Source organism: Pan paniscus, chromosome 21 (genome assembly GCF_029289425.2).
Source record: "Pan paniscus chromosome 21, NHGRI_mPanPan1-v2.0_pri, whole genome shotgun sequence".
In the NCBI taxonomy this organism is placed as follows: domain Eukaryota; kingdom Metazoa; phylum Chordata; class Mammalia; order Primates; family Hominidae; genus Pan; species Pan paniscus.
In genome coordinates, this window is record NC_073270.2 from 14,039,063 (window position 1) to 14,054,805 (window position 15,743).

General features: G+C 40.2%; 1 protein-coding gene across 2 annotated transcripts in view; it reads left to right on the plus strand.

The window, feature by feature from the left end:
* SPTLC3 (serine palmitoyltransferase long chain base subunit 3) overlaps nt 1-14,553 on the plus strand; it is a 159,238-nt gene extending 144,685 nt beyond the window's left edge. For both annotated transcript variants that reach the window (XM_003810576.6, XM_034947071.3), the window contains 3 exons: nt 1,774-1,909; nt 7,772-7,901; nt 12,521-14,553. In XM_003810576.6, coding sequence (XP_003810624.1) covers nt 1,774-1,909; nt 7,772-7,901; nt 12,521-12,634 — 380 coding nt within the window. In that variant the 3' untranslated portion in view covers nt 12,635-14,553. The remainder of the gene's footprint in view (nt 1-1,773; nt 1,910-7,771; nt 7,902-12,520) is intronic.
* Nucleotides 14,554-15,743: the final 1,190 nt, after the last annotated feature.

Sequence of the window (15,743 nt, forward strand, 5' to 3'; positions counted from 1 at the left end):
CTAATTTGGTTGTTGTGATGACTAAATCAATAAATGTCAAGAGCTTATAACAGTGGTGACATTACATATGGGTGAGCTATAATTATTGTTGTTATTACTATTGTCCTTTAGAGGCTACCTGATCCAGTTAGTAGCCACCATCTGAATTACTCATGACACATTTAGTTATAGGAGGCAGAAGAGGAAATGTATTGGCTGACACAGCAGGGAAGTCCAAAAAAATGGTCTGGCACAGCTGGACCCAAAGGTTCAGATGAACCATCAGGACTCTCAGTGTCCTGTGCAGTGGCTTCTATGTGAGTCAGTATCATTCTCAAGCAGGCTTCCTCCAGGTTAGGACAGAGATGTAGCTTGATAATTATCCCATGCTTAGACTTCTTCCTCAGTGGATCTAAAAGAAAGACTCAAATAGTCCCTAGCTGTGCTCCATCATCAAACCAATAATCAGGGGGATGAATTATTCCAACTGATTAAGACTGGCCCTCATACTACCTTGTAGAAAAGAGGAAGGGCAGGGCCAACCCTACTCAAACAGTATGGTTCTCTGGAGGAGGATGCTGAGCACAAGATGCCCCCTGTTCAACCCTTTGAAAAGGCACAATCTGGGGCCATTTCTCTAAGAAGGGACCAGATGACTATGATTGACATGTTTACTGAAATGTTTACCCTATTTCCATCTGAAGAGTTACAAACACCCATGAGTGATGTTCAAAATATTGTACAACCTCTAGAGCAGAATCTCTGACCAGTTCGTCTGAACATCTCACCACTCAGAATGGAGGTCTGCTAAAGACAACCAGTAAGACGAAAGACTGTAGTGGCACATTCCTGCCGAACAGCAATCCTGCATCAAATGCAAACTTTGGGCTGATTTCTAGGGGACTTCAATGTTTAATCCTATTCATTCTTATTGAGCAAACACTATCTAGCTTTGGCTGGCTTACTTACCCACCTGTTTTGAAGCAGGACCCGAGTAGACAGGCATCTTCAGGATGGGACTTTCTGCTCTTTCATCACTTTTTCATCTCACATGCGTGAACTCTGCACTGGGACACACACTTAGGACACAGGCTATAAGAGCTGAAGCACCAATAACCTTGACATGGACCCATGTATGTACTTTGCTTGTCTTTCTGTTCTGGGCCAATGTTGTCCTTTTTTCTGGCTTGGGAAAGCAGGGATCCCCCTCTTTCCTCCCTTCTATTAGTCTACCACCAAATGCCTCAAAAAACAGCCCTGATCTCAGCAGGACTTATCTTTGTCTATGAATATGCTATCCCTACAAATTCAGATTGGATGAAGGATCCTTTGATTAGAGATTTAAATGAGGGACAATTTAATGAGCCAATTCAGCTTACCTAAAAAGCATCTACCAATATCTGCTATGAAGTGTGCGGGGTGGGGGAAGTGGTTATGTTCCTTCTTATCACACTCCCTTCTCTTGAGTTGATGTTTTTAAGGTACTTTGCACAGAATCTATACAAAACAGATACCTCCCCTGCCTCCCACCAGCCCTCTAGCGTATCCTGGCTTCAGTTGCTGGCATCACCTCGTAGCACCCTCCACCTCCCTTCCTGCCTTCCAGGCTCAAGGTAGTACCTGGGCATCAGTGCCCACACCTGCTCCCCAGGAGATATCTCCCTTCCCTACTTCCTCCTCCCAGCTAGTGCTGCTGGCCTGCAGAAAGACTTAAAGATGCTTGCCAAGTTGACCGGACCTTTACTTCCCTCTTTCTAGTGGGAATTGATGGATTTCACGCCTGTCTCTTTTCAGGGCTGCAGAGAGTACAGCAACTTGCGAAAAACACAAGATACTTCAGACAAAGACTGCAGGAAATGGGATTCATTATCTATGGCAATGAGAATGCTTCTGTTGTTCCTCTGCTTCTTTATATGCCTGGTAAAGTAGCGTAAGTATCCAAGGCATCTCATAATCACACCTAAACCCCAAGGTGACCTAAGATGGCTTTTTGGCACAGGCGTTAGCTTATGCATCTGGAGTGGGGTGAGTGAGTTCAGAATTCACTCGTACGGCTTCTCAGAAGCCACCTGTCAGTCTATCAGCTAGACCCTTCCCACAGGTCTTACAGAAAGGGAACCAAAGGTGCTGAGACTGAGCTCTCTCCCTAAATTCAAGTTCTGTGAATTTAGGGAAATCACTTATCTCCCTCAGCCTCACCTGTAAATTAAGCACAATCCTGAGCCTCCTTCTGACCCAAGATCGTTCTCAGGGAGAACTTCTGAAGATCATCTCTCCCCATATTACCATAAAAGCAATGTGATCAGGCTCTGTGCTTTCTCCCATTGAACTCTGCAGCCGTCCTCAGAAGAGGACATTCTCATTTCAAGCGTGGGGAAGCTGAGGCTGAGAGCACTTAAGCAACCTGCCCAAAGTCACACAAGTCAAACAGCAGTAAAACTAAGATGCAAAAACCCAAACTGAGGCTCACATTGAAGCTCATGCTCAGTTTCTCATGCCCTTACTGTGAACCTGTTTGGGGGTTGTTTACTTGATTGCAACTTTGAAACAGCATTAGCAACAACTGCATAAAGAGGAAAACATGACTTTTTGTCAGTTTGGCAGGGACAATTTTATACATGAGCCCTTCTCCAACCTGCTGGAGACTAATGTAATTAGACTAATTACATGTTGTTAAAAGGAAGTTAACTGGCAGGGCACAGTGGCTCATGCCTGTAATCCCAGGACTTTGGGAGGCTGAGGCAGGTGGATCACCTGAGGTCAGGAGTTCGAGACCAGCCTGGCCAACATGGTGAAACCCCGTCTCTACTAAAAATACAAAAATTAGGTGGGCATGGTGGTGCATGCCTGTAGTCCTAGCTACTAGGGAGGCCGAGGCAGGAGGATCACTTGACACCAGGAGGCAGAGGTTGCATGAGCAGAGATTGTGCCACTGCACTCCAGCCTAGGTGACTGGGTGACAGAATGAGACCCTGTCAAAAAAAAAAAAAGGAAGTTAACTAAAATCCTTTCTCAAGGTAGAATGTTTATTTTTATCTCTGACCAAGCACATGATAGAAATTCATATTCAACATACTACGCATCAGATTCTAGAGGTCCTAACTCCCCTCCAATGTAACCCGTTGCTGGAACTTTCTGTTTGACTCTCTAATAGCCTGACTAGATTGGCAGAGTACTTGAAGTATAGAAAAGTACCAGTAAAAGAGGTTTGGGTCTTACTTGTGAAAACTCACGGAGGGCAAGACTGAGTTATAAGTTCCTAAAAGACAGATTCTTCAGAGTATGCTCTTGGGTCATTTTACCACAGCAAAATCACAAGCAGTTAAAACACACATGAAGGCTGGGCGCGGTGGCTCATGCCTGTAATCCCATCACTTTGGGAGGCCCAGGCAGGCAGATCATGAGGTCAGGAGATCAAAACCATCCTGGCCAACATGGTGAAACCCTGTCTCTACAAAAAATACAAAAAATTAGCCAGGCGTGGTGGTGGGTGCCTGTAGTCCCAGCTACTCGGGAGGCTGAGGCAGGAGAGTGGTGTGAACCTGGGAGGTGGAGCTTGCAGTGAGCCGAGATTGCACCACTGCACTCTAGCCGGGGCGACAGAGCAAGACTCCGTCTAAAAAAAAAAAAAAAAAGAGTTTTTTAGCATGCCACATCATTCCCACCAGTTGGCCCTTTGTTCACAGATCTGGGTCAGGAAAATATTGCATGAAGTGTCTGAGGACATAATGTGCTACGGAAATGTTATATATCGTACTGCTCTGTGATAATGTCAAGGAGGGGTGCAACAGTGATTGAAAGTAGCAGACAATTCAAAGATCTTTAACCATCTGATTTTTGAAGGCACATGCAAACACACACACACACACACACACACAGACACACATACATTTATTCAAAATGATTGGGGAAATGATGTGTGTTGGAAGAAATATTCCTAACTTGGCTCAGGTTTATCTAATATTTTATCATTAGCTCAAAAGAAGGCACTGAAAATAAACTTGTCCAAGGTATAAAACACATAATTCTGGAGTGTTACAGTGACAGTAGGGAGTGTTCTGGATAGTTCCAACTTTAATAATAAAAGCCAGAAGTAGAATCCCAACAGGTTGGAAAAATGAACCAACCCAATGAGAAGAGTCCGTAAGTAGTGAAAACAAATGCATGTAACTTCAAGAATTCATACAATATGCTATGAACGATATGCTTCATATAAAAGTTATGCTCTATGGTGTGATGAAAGTTTTGGAATCAAAAAGAAATTTGATTCTTCCTCTTCCTAGGTGGGGATTCTTGGACAAGTTACTCAGCTTTCTGAAGCTCCAGTTTTCTCATTTATAAAATGGGATATGATAGTATCTTATTTTATAAGGTTACTGTGAAGATTAAACAAAATGATGTCCATACAGCATTTGGCATGTTACCTCTTATATAAGAGCTATTCAGTGTTAGCTGTCATTATTAATAGCATCAATTAATAAAGTCATTAATAATGTCATTTTTAGTAATGTGTACAAAGCACTTAATATAGTAGTTAGCATGCCATAAGCATTCAATCAGTGGTAGCCATTTCACTACTACTCTGCAACAATGATGATCATTATCAGTTTCAACTGAGTGCAAGGTTGAATCACCACGGTTGCATGGCTCTCCAAAATAATTATTACAATTTTTGGTTGCATTACTCAAAATAAAATGTCCAGAAAAAATAGTAGGTAAAGATCCTGCTACACTCTGCTTCCATATTGCTATATTAGATGCTGGATAATATGTCAAACAATCTTGTTTCTTTCAACTTAAGATTGTTTTTTAAGAAGAGCTAATATCACAGAGTACTAAATACATGCTAAGTAAGCCTATTAGACCTCAGCGATTACCCACGGAGGGTAGGATGTTTAGCCCTAGTTTATAAATGAAGATGCTAAGACTTAGAAAGGTCAAATTACTTTCTAAAGCCGGGTACAGTAGCTCATGCCTGTAATCCCAACACTTTAGGAGGCTGAGGCAGATGGATCACCTGAGGTCAGGAGTTTGAAACCAGCCTGGCCAACATAGTGAAACCCTGTTTCTACTAAAAGTACAAAAAAAACAAAAAATTAGCTGGGCATGGTGGCAGGCACCTGTACTCTCAGCTACTTGGGAGATTGAGGCAGGATAATCGCTGGAACCCGGGAGGTGGAGGTTGCAGTGAGCCGAGATCATACCACTGCACTCCAGCCTGGGCAACAAGAGTGAAACTCCGTGTCAAAAAAAAAACTACTCTCTAAGACTCACACAGGTTGTAGGCAGCAGAGCCCAGAATTCAAAGCCAGTTCCATTTGCTTCATAAACTAGAGCTCTTTTGAACACACAGCACAACCTCTCAAGCTTGAGTCCATAGGGAAAAAATGCACATCTCATTAAAGCAACACAGAGTCTAATTATTTTTAATGTCATCATTGGTGATTCAAAAGGCAACAATCACTACAAACAGAAAAAAAAAATCTGGGTCACCTAAGGAAACAGAACAGGTTAGTTACAAAAGGTAATATTATCTATTACAGGTAGGAGTTGCTGGCAAGAGTTTGCCCTGCTGTCTGGCTTTGTTTCCTTCTGTGATATTTATTTGTTGGAAGTTTATATGTAGAGACATTTTTTGAAATAGGGCGTTAATTGTATAAGCCACTGTGGAAGCACTTCTTCCATTTGGTCATTTAAAAACCTTTGATTTTATTAAAGAATGGTGATCTCTCCACATTTCCTACTATGCAGAATGAAAATATAGTCTGTAGCCAGTTATCCTTTTGAACAAAGCCTTGTTATAACTCTACCACTGGAATCTTCTATAGAGCTGTGTAATGTGGTTTTACCCATAAAACATACACTTAAATAATCAAGAATGTATTGTATTTGTTACTTGGTAAAGGGTTTGCATTTTTTTCCCCTGTTCATGTAATACACTTGGAAGATGGTGTTATACAAGAGGTAGTGATTCTGCATACAATGCAATGCTAATGTTTATTATCATTATTATTATTTCACAAAGTTTAGTTTCTTTAAGCCTATTGCCAATTGCTTTGGGGAGTACAAACACAGAGGCTCATTATATAAAATTTCCAGTGCAATCATATATATTAACTTAAGAACACTAGCTTTAGTAGTGTAAGGTTTAAATTCAAAAATGCTCCAGGGAGACGCCAATGAATCAACAGAGTCATATATTTTGCCCTGCATTCTTTGGCAAAACGTGCTTCCTTTGGCACAAAGAGAAACATGCAGACAGTGAAAGCGGTCTTCTGGGAGTCCTGAAAACTGGCCTGAGATCACGGGTCAGGTGGTTTGTACTCTAGCAATAAAAGCACTTGACTTGTTTCTCAGACAATTATGAGCTCTCATTCTGTGCAGTTCCGTGGGCAGCCTTCCATAGGGTGATCAAGAAAGAGAAAGAACAGCCTCTGTTTTCAAGCTTTCTCAGCTAGAAAGCTTCATCTCCTTCTAACCTTCCTAGTTGAAATCAAAGGGCTAATGTTGCCTCGCCCAAGCCAGGGAGCCAGAGAGGCTGTGTCTCTTGTGGGTCCTGCAGTCTCCATTGCTTCATCTGATAACCTATGTTCTATCTGAAACAACCAAAAGGCAGACTGCTCAACAGCAAAACAAGTGAATGGAAGAGCACGCTTATTCTCCACGTCTGGTTCAAGAATTCTTCCTGAGCTGTGATTGGAATGTTTCTCTGGTGCTGTCAGCTTCCAGCCTAAAATAATATACCAGCAATCTCTTAATGCTAAGAACAGATCTGAGGCATTTACCTCACTTATGGGTAAAGTCACTCAGTAGTTAAGTTTTCCTGCAAAGACTAACAGAGCCCAAAGGGGAAAAAGAGTCACTTGGGAGTACATGCCTTTTTGTCTGACCTTGGCTCTCAGCACAAGATATTTACAGCCTTTGAGCTTGATATTCTAGAATTGTTACAGAAATTAGCTCTGGAAAAGAAAGAGACTAGAAGGATAAAGGGAAGGAATCATAGCTTATGAAGGTTTTACTCTGCATCAGACCGCTTTCTAGTTCTATGACTTAACGTCCTATAGGCTGTAAGGTTCTCTGCGTGAACACTTCTTTCCTGGTCTCCTTTCTGCCCCATTCCTCTTAAACTCAGTCGCTAAGTTTATTATCCCTGTGCATCCCTGGGTATGTTCATTCACATATGAAACAATCAGGAGACCTTGCTATTTCTTATCTCTGATTTGATGGAAAATATAATCTTTGGCGCTGCAGTGGGAATATTGGCTTGGGGTTGGATACTACAGACCCTCTGATCTTGGTCTTCAAATTATACTCATTAAGTATAGGCTCATTGAAATCTCCACATTATATTATTGGTATTAAGTTTATAAAACATATAGGTTTACAATTAATATAGATTCTTTCTTTATGGAATTGCATTATAGGAACTATTTGGTTTTTATACCTAGGGATCCTGCAGATGCATTTTATATCACTGCAGATTTGTTAAACCAGAGTCATAAACATCAGCATTTTCTGCTTGGTGTCAAAGACTCAATATCCACAATTATCTAATGAGTGTGTCAGACCCATAATACCACACACACACCATCACAAGTGGCACCAAGTGACTGACTGCCTGTTTATTTGTCAATTTTATTTGACAGAAGTTTAAAAACTTCAATCATCTTCCACTTATTATCATAAAAAAAGAAAAAAGAAAAAATCAATTAGCCATATTCCTTTTTTGTCAGGATAATTTTGTCTTTTCCCAACTAACCACTTTTTTTTTCTTTTTTTGCTTTTCCTTAAGGGCTTTTGCAAGGCATATGCTAGAGAAAAAAATTGGAGTGGTGGTCGTGGGATTTCCAGCCACTCCCCTCGCAGAAGCTCGGGCTCGGTTTTGTGTTTCAGCGGCACATACCCGGGAGATGTTAGACACGGTGAGTACACCACAGGCCAACGGGATCTCAGTACCAGTACCTTGGATTCAAAGCAAGTCCTTTTGTTGAGATAGCTTGGGTTCTCTGGGTTTCTCTTGGGTTATTTAGGAAAACAATACTGACAAAAGTCACTGCCAAAAAACAAAAGCACGTCAACAACAGCCAACACTGTGACCACTCAGTAGACAGAAATGAAAATCAGTTTAGTGAAGATTTCAGTCAGTGTTTTGGTTTCCTACAGAAGACTGACTGAGTAGCCAAATGTTGTTCTATTTACTTGATCTTAAATGCAAAAGCTGGTCTAAAATGCTGTTTTAGACTTAATTACATGCATCCTGACATTTTTCATAGCCACTAAATCTGCCATAATAAAATATGACCCAACTAAGCAACATGTTGGAAAACCAACAAGAACAAATCTACATTACAGCAGCACCTAAGTGAGGTGGAAATGATTTTAAAATTGCCTTTTATTGTTCCTCGATTTCCATTGTTATGTGAATGAGTAATATCAGAGAACTAAGCCATCTACTCAGTTTGGAGTTAATGGGAAGAGTCACATAACATAAATGCAGTTTTGCAAACACTATTGAGAGTCAACTATGTGCAAACCTGGGGCAAAAAGTCTAGGAGAAGATGCTAATAAACAAGCAACACATATAATACCAGACAGAATGAATGAATCTTGAAGAAGAAATATAGAAAACTGTGGGATCATGAAGGTGGGGTGAATTACTAGAGTGGAAAAGATTCACAGGGGAGGTGGCTTTTGAGCCAGGCCTTTTTAATAAAGGTTATCGAGCATCATTCAAGACTTCCAATCAGTGGAGTGACACAATCATGTCATTATGAAATAAACGTGACAAATGAACTGGAGAGGAAAGGGGCAAAAGGAAAGGATCTAAGATGTAGCTATTTAAACAAAACAAGAGATGACAAGGCTAATAGTAGTGGAAACAAAAGAAACTAATCCATGAACAAATATTACAAATGAATGGAGCTGCCATGACTTGACAAATGATTGGATGCAGTGCATATGTGGGAAGAGAGAATCAAAGACAATTTGAGGTCTTTAGCCCTGATGAATAGAAGGATGGTGAAGCACTTAAATGAGATAAGGTATACAGTAAGGAACAGCAAATTTTCAATGGGAGTGGGGGAATAGAATGAGCTCAGTCCTAGACATGTTGAGACTATGTGTCCGTGGTCCACCTATAGAAGAAAAATAAGGTTCTAGAACTTAGGAGAGTATGCAAAGCTGGAACTGCTATAGTTTAGGGAACTGAGGGATCCTTACAGCCAACAGTAGAAGATGTAATTGTCCAGATATGAGCAAGAGTGAACAGGGCAGACTCCTGGGGAGTGCCTACATTCCAGGGTAGATACAGGAATCGCAGGTGGGGACCCAGACTTACATGGAACTAGAGCAGTCAGGAAAGACGTGTTCAGTGTAGTATTAAACTCCATACAGAGGAGAAAGTTTCAAGAAGGAGGAGGGTCAAAATGCCCCTCAAAACTGCAGGAAGTTTAAATGCAGTGAGCGATGAGAAGAAACTATTGGATTAGCAATTAGTAGGAACTTGATGTTCCGTAGAGTAGGCATTTTAAGGGAATGAAGGGAACAGAAATAATAAAAGAATAAAAGAGTAAAGAGGATAACTTGAGTTTGAAATTATACACGTACACATGTGCACACACACGCACACACACACACAAGAGTTGCCATGTCCTTCATCTTCACCAGTATAGCCTCAAAACATAAACCATTGAATTGTACACAGTAGGTACACAGTACAAATTATTGAGTAGCATGTTAACAACTGAGCTAACCAGATTTTGAGATGAGTGAACTTTGTTTTCTTAACACTCTTCTATATTTCCCAGATTCTCTAAAATGAGTATGTATTTCCAGAATGTGAATTTTAACAAATTGTTTCTTTTAAATGAAATGAGTTGGTGTTAAGAAAAGACAGGCAAAACTTTCAAGAAGTCTGACTGTAGAAAGAAAAATAGGTTTAGAAAATACCCTTGAAAATGGAGAAGGCTTGAGCATGTTTACACATTAAGGGAAGAAGACAGTGAAGAGGGGACCTTGCACAGAAGGGAGAGAAGAGAGCATGGCTGGGAAGCAAGTTCCCTGAGATGGCAGGAGGGACACACAGCATGGATGAATTTGTAATTTTGTGCTCCAAGCAGCACTGAGGTATTCATGTATGTGATTCTCTTCACAACTTATTAATTGCTGCAAAACACCTGCTTTGAAAGGATACTGAGACATCAATCATCTAGACAAATGCCTCTAAACTGTTGAGATCATGTGCCCATCTCAACAGAAAATTTTGAGCAGTTCCTTAATGTACATGTAAGAGAAAATGGAAAATGACCCTGATGAACAGCCAGTACATTAAGGTAGCAATTGAACCTAAAGGCTCATAGACTAGAAATAATATTAGACAAATGCACTCTGCGACCACATTTGGACAAGATAGAGACAAGGCCACAATACTTAATATCTCCCTCTTCTGACTGACATGTGTGACAGTTGCTCATTCACCAATAACAACTCTAGCCTCGCTTTCATTCTCTCGCCTTTCAGATAGAAATTATAAATATATAGCCAGCCAGTGAACTGCTCCCACTTCTTAACAGCATCCAACCCAGAACTGGTCCCTGCTTCCTTAGAGTCATCTCAGGCACAAGCTCAAATGCAGTGAGAAGCCGCTCCCATCTTCCTGTCACTGAGATGCCCATGGTTCTTCTGCAGTGTCCTCCCTCTCCCATCCCAGCAAGCTAAAGAAACCTAACTCTGAGCACGAGTGTGTTCTGGGTGGTATTGGATCAGCAGACATTAACATAAATTCTTTATAAATGATCTATGCAATACCAATATATTACGTACATTATATAAGAGACACACAAATAAAAGTTTAAAAGGTTGAGATAAAAATGAATAGAGGTCGGGCGCAGTGGCTCACGCCTATAATCCCAGCACTTTGGGAGGTTGAGGTGGGCGGATGACCTGAGGTCAGGAGTTCGAGACCAGCCTGGCCAACATGGTGAAACCCCATCTCTACTAAAAATACAAAAATTAGCCAGGCATAGTAGCATGTGCCTGTAATCCCAGCTACTCAAATGGCTGAGGCAGGAGAATCACTTGAACCCAGGAGGCGGACGTTGCAGTGAGCCGAGATCGTGCCACTGCACTCCAGCCTGGGCAACAGAGTGAGACGCTGTCTCAAAAAAAAAAAAAAAAAAATAGAAATCCTAATGTTTTCCTCCTGCATCCTCCATAAATTATCTCACAGATGCCCCAAATGTGCAGATCCTTCACTTTGGATACCACTGAACTAGTCCATCCCCCACTTTCAGCAAAGATTGATAGAAACTATCCCAGAGAGGTGTCATTTTAAAGATAACTTTGGTTACTTTTTCTTAGTACTGAGATTTGATGTAGGAAATTTAGAAAAACAGGGAAGAACATTTTAAATACTCATACTCCTACCACCAAGAAATCAATTACTGTTAACAAGTTGGAGGAAATCTTAATTAATGTCAGTTTGAAAGATTTCCCAAAGAGGAAAGTCCATAAGATCTATTAGTCACCCATTCTAACATTAACAACCCTTACCTTACCTTTTCAAAGCAATAGACACTAATATTATCTTCCTCCTCATTTGGCAGGTTAAGAAAAACAGGCTCAGAAAGGTTAAAAAGGCATGACCAATACCACAGGATTAGTGATATACTAGAATTGAAAATGACCTTTATTTTATTTTATTATTATTATACTTTAAGTTTTAGGGTACATGTGCACAACGTGCAGGTTTGTTACATATGTATACATGTGCCATGTTGGTGTGCTGCACCCATTAACTCGTCATTTACCATTAGGTATATCTCCTAATGCTATCCCTCCCCCCTCCCCCCATCCCACAACAGTCCCTGGTGTGTGATGTTCCCCTTCCTGTGTCCATGTGTTCTCAGAAAATGACCTTTTTTTACTTTCTGGATCTCAGTTGTTTCATGTGCAAAATGGGGGATACATGTACCCACCTAAAGTAAGAGAGTTGAAACAGACAAGTTCTCAGTCCCTGTGAGTTAAGTTCTAGTATTTTCTGGGACACAGAGATGAGTATTTAAAAGCAGGAGGCCTGGGGTAGCATGAGAGGACAGAGGATGATGTTAATCAGCTCCCTCAACATTCCACTTTGTTCTTGGCCAGGTGATTTGCTGTGTCATGAAGATATAACTTCAAATGCATTCTGCAACCTTATCTTTTTCTTCCACAAGATTACATATAAGTCACTACATTTTAAAATAAAACCTTTTAAGGGTAAGCATGGGTCACATGTTTTTATTCTTCTCTTCACACTCTCAAAATAAAATAAACATTCATAGTATGGAGTTAGACCACTAAATAAAATTAATTAGCATCTAACATTCCTCTAGGGTCTTAAACCACAACCTAATGGTACGGATCTTGCTTCTTTTCTTTAAAATCAAAGAAGCTAGCAAAATAAGACTGTGTGTCTTTGTGAAGCTTGCTATTAATCTGGGCTCTGCAAAGCAGGGCTACTTAGGTGTTCAATGATAGCTATTGGAAAGCAATCTCATTGCAGGTTTTAGAAGCTCTTGATGAAATGGGTGATCTCCTGCAACTGAAATATTCCCGGCACAAGAAGTCAGCACGTCCTGAGCTCTATGATGAGACGAGCTTTGAACTCGAAGATTAAGTTTCCTGGTCCTGAATGACACATAAAGACTTTGCGAGAAAGACCTCCCTCCTTGCCTCACAAGGAATATAAATGGATTTCTCCCCCTTCCTCAGGACAATTTTGGTTCCCAGACCAGCTTGATTGAACTGAGGGAGACGTTGTTGTTTTTAATGTCTCCAGCTTGGACTGCAGAGACAAAAACATGATTCCAGATTTAAGTCTCTCTTCTTCCAAGTATTCTACTAGAAATACACACACACACACACACACACACTTCTGAGAATATTTTTAATGGCAATAAGCCTGTGTTTTAGCTGCTACTGTGCAGACCCTTTCAGGGATTCCAACCAAATGCAAATGAGAGAATTTAAAATTTTTATTCAGTAAGTTCACTATGTGTTTACTTATTCCATCTGCAGATGTAAATGAGTGTGGTGGACAGTAGCCACCTTCCTTGTTCCACTCAAAAAAGCATCAGCTAGAACTCATCTGTAACATGGGAAGTTCCAGGCAGGAGGGTAAAGAAATGTTGTTTCTACCATTTGTCACATTTGGACGTTTTTCACAGACAAGTGTCAAAAGACATAGTTAATGTTTCGAGGGGGAAAGCAGAACTGATCAACTGCGACTAGAGACGTCTTTGAAGGAAATTTTCCTTTTCCTCTTGCTGGTCTCCTACAGTTTTACAGCTGAGCTTTTGAGGTTTGGAAAATTCAAGATGTTTGTTTCATAAGAAAAGGGGCAGAAAGCAAGCACAGGACACTTTTAGGTCTAGACTAAAATGGTAGTTACAACAATTTGAACCCTGTTGGTGCAGTGCACGGTGAATGCTTACCCTGCACAGCCTCTATTACCTTAAGGAATTAGTTGTCATTTTCCTATTGAATTTTGAGTAAATGGTGAAATTCAGTGTCCTCTAGAATTGACTCCCAAGAGTATATTTGAAGAATGCATTGATTCAAGAAGGACATTTAAAAGCAAATTCTAACTTTTTCAAGACCAACACCCTTGTTTAGGCCTATTAAATTGTCCTATCACTTGTTACATGCCCTCTGAATTGGGAGAAAGTGGGCTTGCACACTTTGAGGTAACTAACTGTAATTTACTTGTGTTCTCTCTTTCTCGCTCTCTCTTCTTCTCAATATGAACACAAACCGCTATGGAAAAGTAGCCTTTTGTTAATCTGATCTAGTTTGTATGGAAAAAGCCCATGGAGAACCTTATCTTTAACAAGCTCCCAGATGGTGCCCAGATTTGGAAATTCTAGAGAGCAGTGGTGACCTTTTAGCAAAGCTTCTGTAACAGTTCGAATGAGTTGCAGAACATTCCACTCCATCAAATGACACTGTAAACAAATCACTTCAAGAGAGGCTTGGTTTTGTGTGGCACAGATGGACCCAAGCTTTCATGCTGTGCACTGAGATAGAAACTCCACCCGCAGCGCCTGCGATGGATGGAGCAATGTGCCCTGATGCTCAAAGCGTATTAAAGGAAAAAAAGTGATCAGCATGGAAAGTTTTTTATGGGGAAATTATAACTCCAAGTGGGTGCATTGGTTTAAAAATGGATCACAATGATAGAGTTCTTCATGAATGTTTACAAGTTGTAAGGAATACCGTTAGTGAAAGAGGAAAAGAAGTGGGTTCTGAAAATGCCGTTTCCCATCCAATGATTTTGATAACAAAATTCCAACTTTTCTCAATGAAACTGATGCAGTATTATTTGTGCAAATAAAATGTGTCATAAATATGCAAAGAAAGGGAGACATACTGTTCTTATCTTGAATATGTGCATTTAAATGAAATTCTTGCTAGTTAATTGTCCAAAATGCATAAATGCCTTGCGTTCTATAAAGGAAACAGGAGGTCAAAAAGACAGCAAGATATCTAGTCCTTCCACAAGGTATGGAAAGCAATAAACATCTTCCTTCCTTTCTGGATCTGTCTGTGATCTTTACACACACCTTCACATCTACACGTCAAGTTTTAAGCCCCTAGACGCGTGTCTTCATGAGCAGGAATGTCCACTATTATTACTTTCATGGAGGATATTGGGTCTAATTCATTGTGGGAAACTACTTACCCACCCAGCATGGAAGGCAGGGAGGAAGTTAGTCTCTTTTCATCAAGATTCAAGAGTGCAGGGGCAATTTATTACACTGCAATGTACAAAACAAAAGGACCTGTTTCTGTTAGAGAGTCCATGTTGAATATACAGGTATGAGAACAACTGTTGATATACAGGTATAATCCAAGTAGAATGCTTCCACAGTGCATTAGAAGGTGCCCAAGCTCCACAGGGCCAATAATATTAGAGTATATGTCATATAGAATAAGGTTAATTAGGAGGGTGATTGTGAATAATGAGATTTTTAATTTTTTTAAGAAAAAGCTCTCAAATGCTAGGCTAATAAGTTCATGATTTTAATTCATGATTTTAATTCATGATTAAAATTATTTGATTATTGAGTCTTGATAATTATATCAGAGCCAAAAATGTGTCTTTGGTTAGATCTGTTGGAAAAGAGAATTTTCTATAATGTTATGCGCCCTCAGCCCTTCTGTTCACATTTACACACATGCACACACACATACACATATGCATTTTTCCTTTACGGAGTAAGCAAGTATGAAAATCTGGTTGGTTGAGAAATAAATGGAAGATGTTCTTGAAAATGACCTCAGGAAAGCAGAAGATAAAGGTTCCAGACGATATTTGTAAAGAGGCTATCTCTGTATAATAAGGAAATGGCATAGACTTATTCCTAATCTCATTATGAAACGATGGTGTCATGGACGTTTAACCATATTGCCTTTCAGCATGCTTTGATTTTACAGAGACGACAGGCTTTGGAATTTACTAGGAAGCTGGCTAAAATCCATACCCCTAGGCCCTACACCAGACCTTTACTGAAACATAATAGTTGTAGTGCCCAGGAATCTACATTTTTAACCAGCCTTCCTGCGTGATTCTAATCTATGCCAAAATTTAAGAACATTATTCAAACTCTAATTTGATAAACCAATTGACTCTAATAGCAGGAACCTTGTTCTGATTCTCTTGTTCATAATTAAGTGTATATATACTGGTAAAATTAATTTATTCCACAGTCAACCTTCTCTTCTCA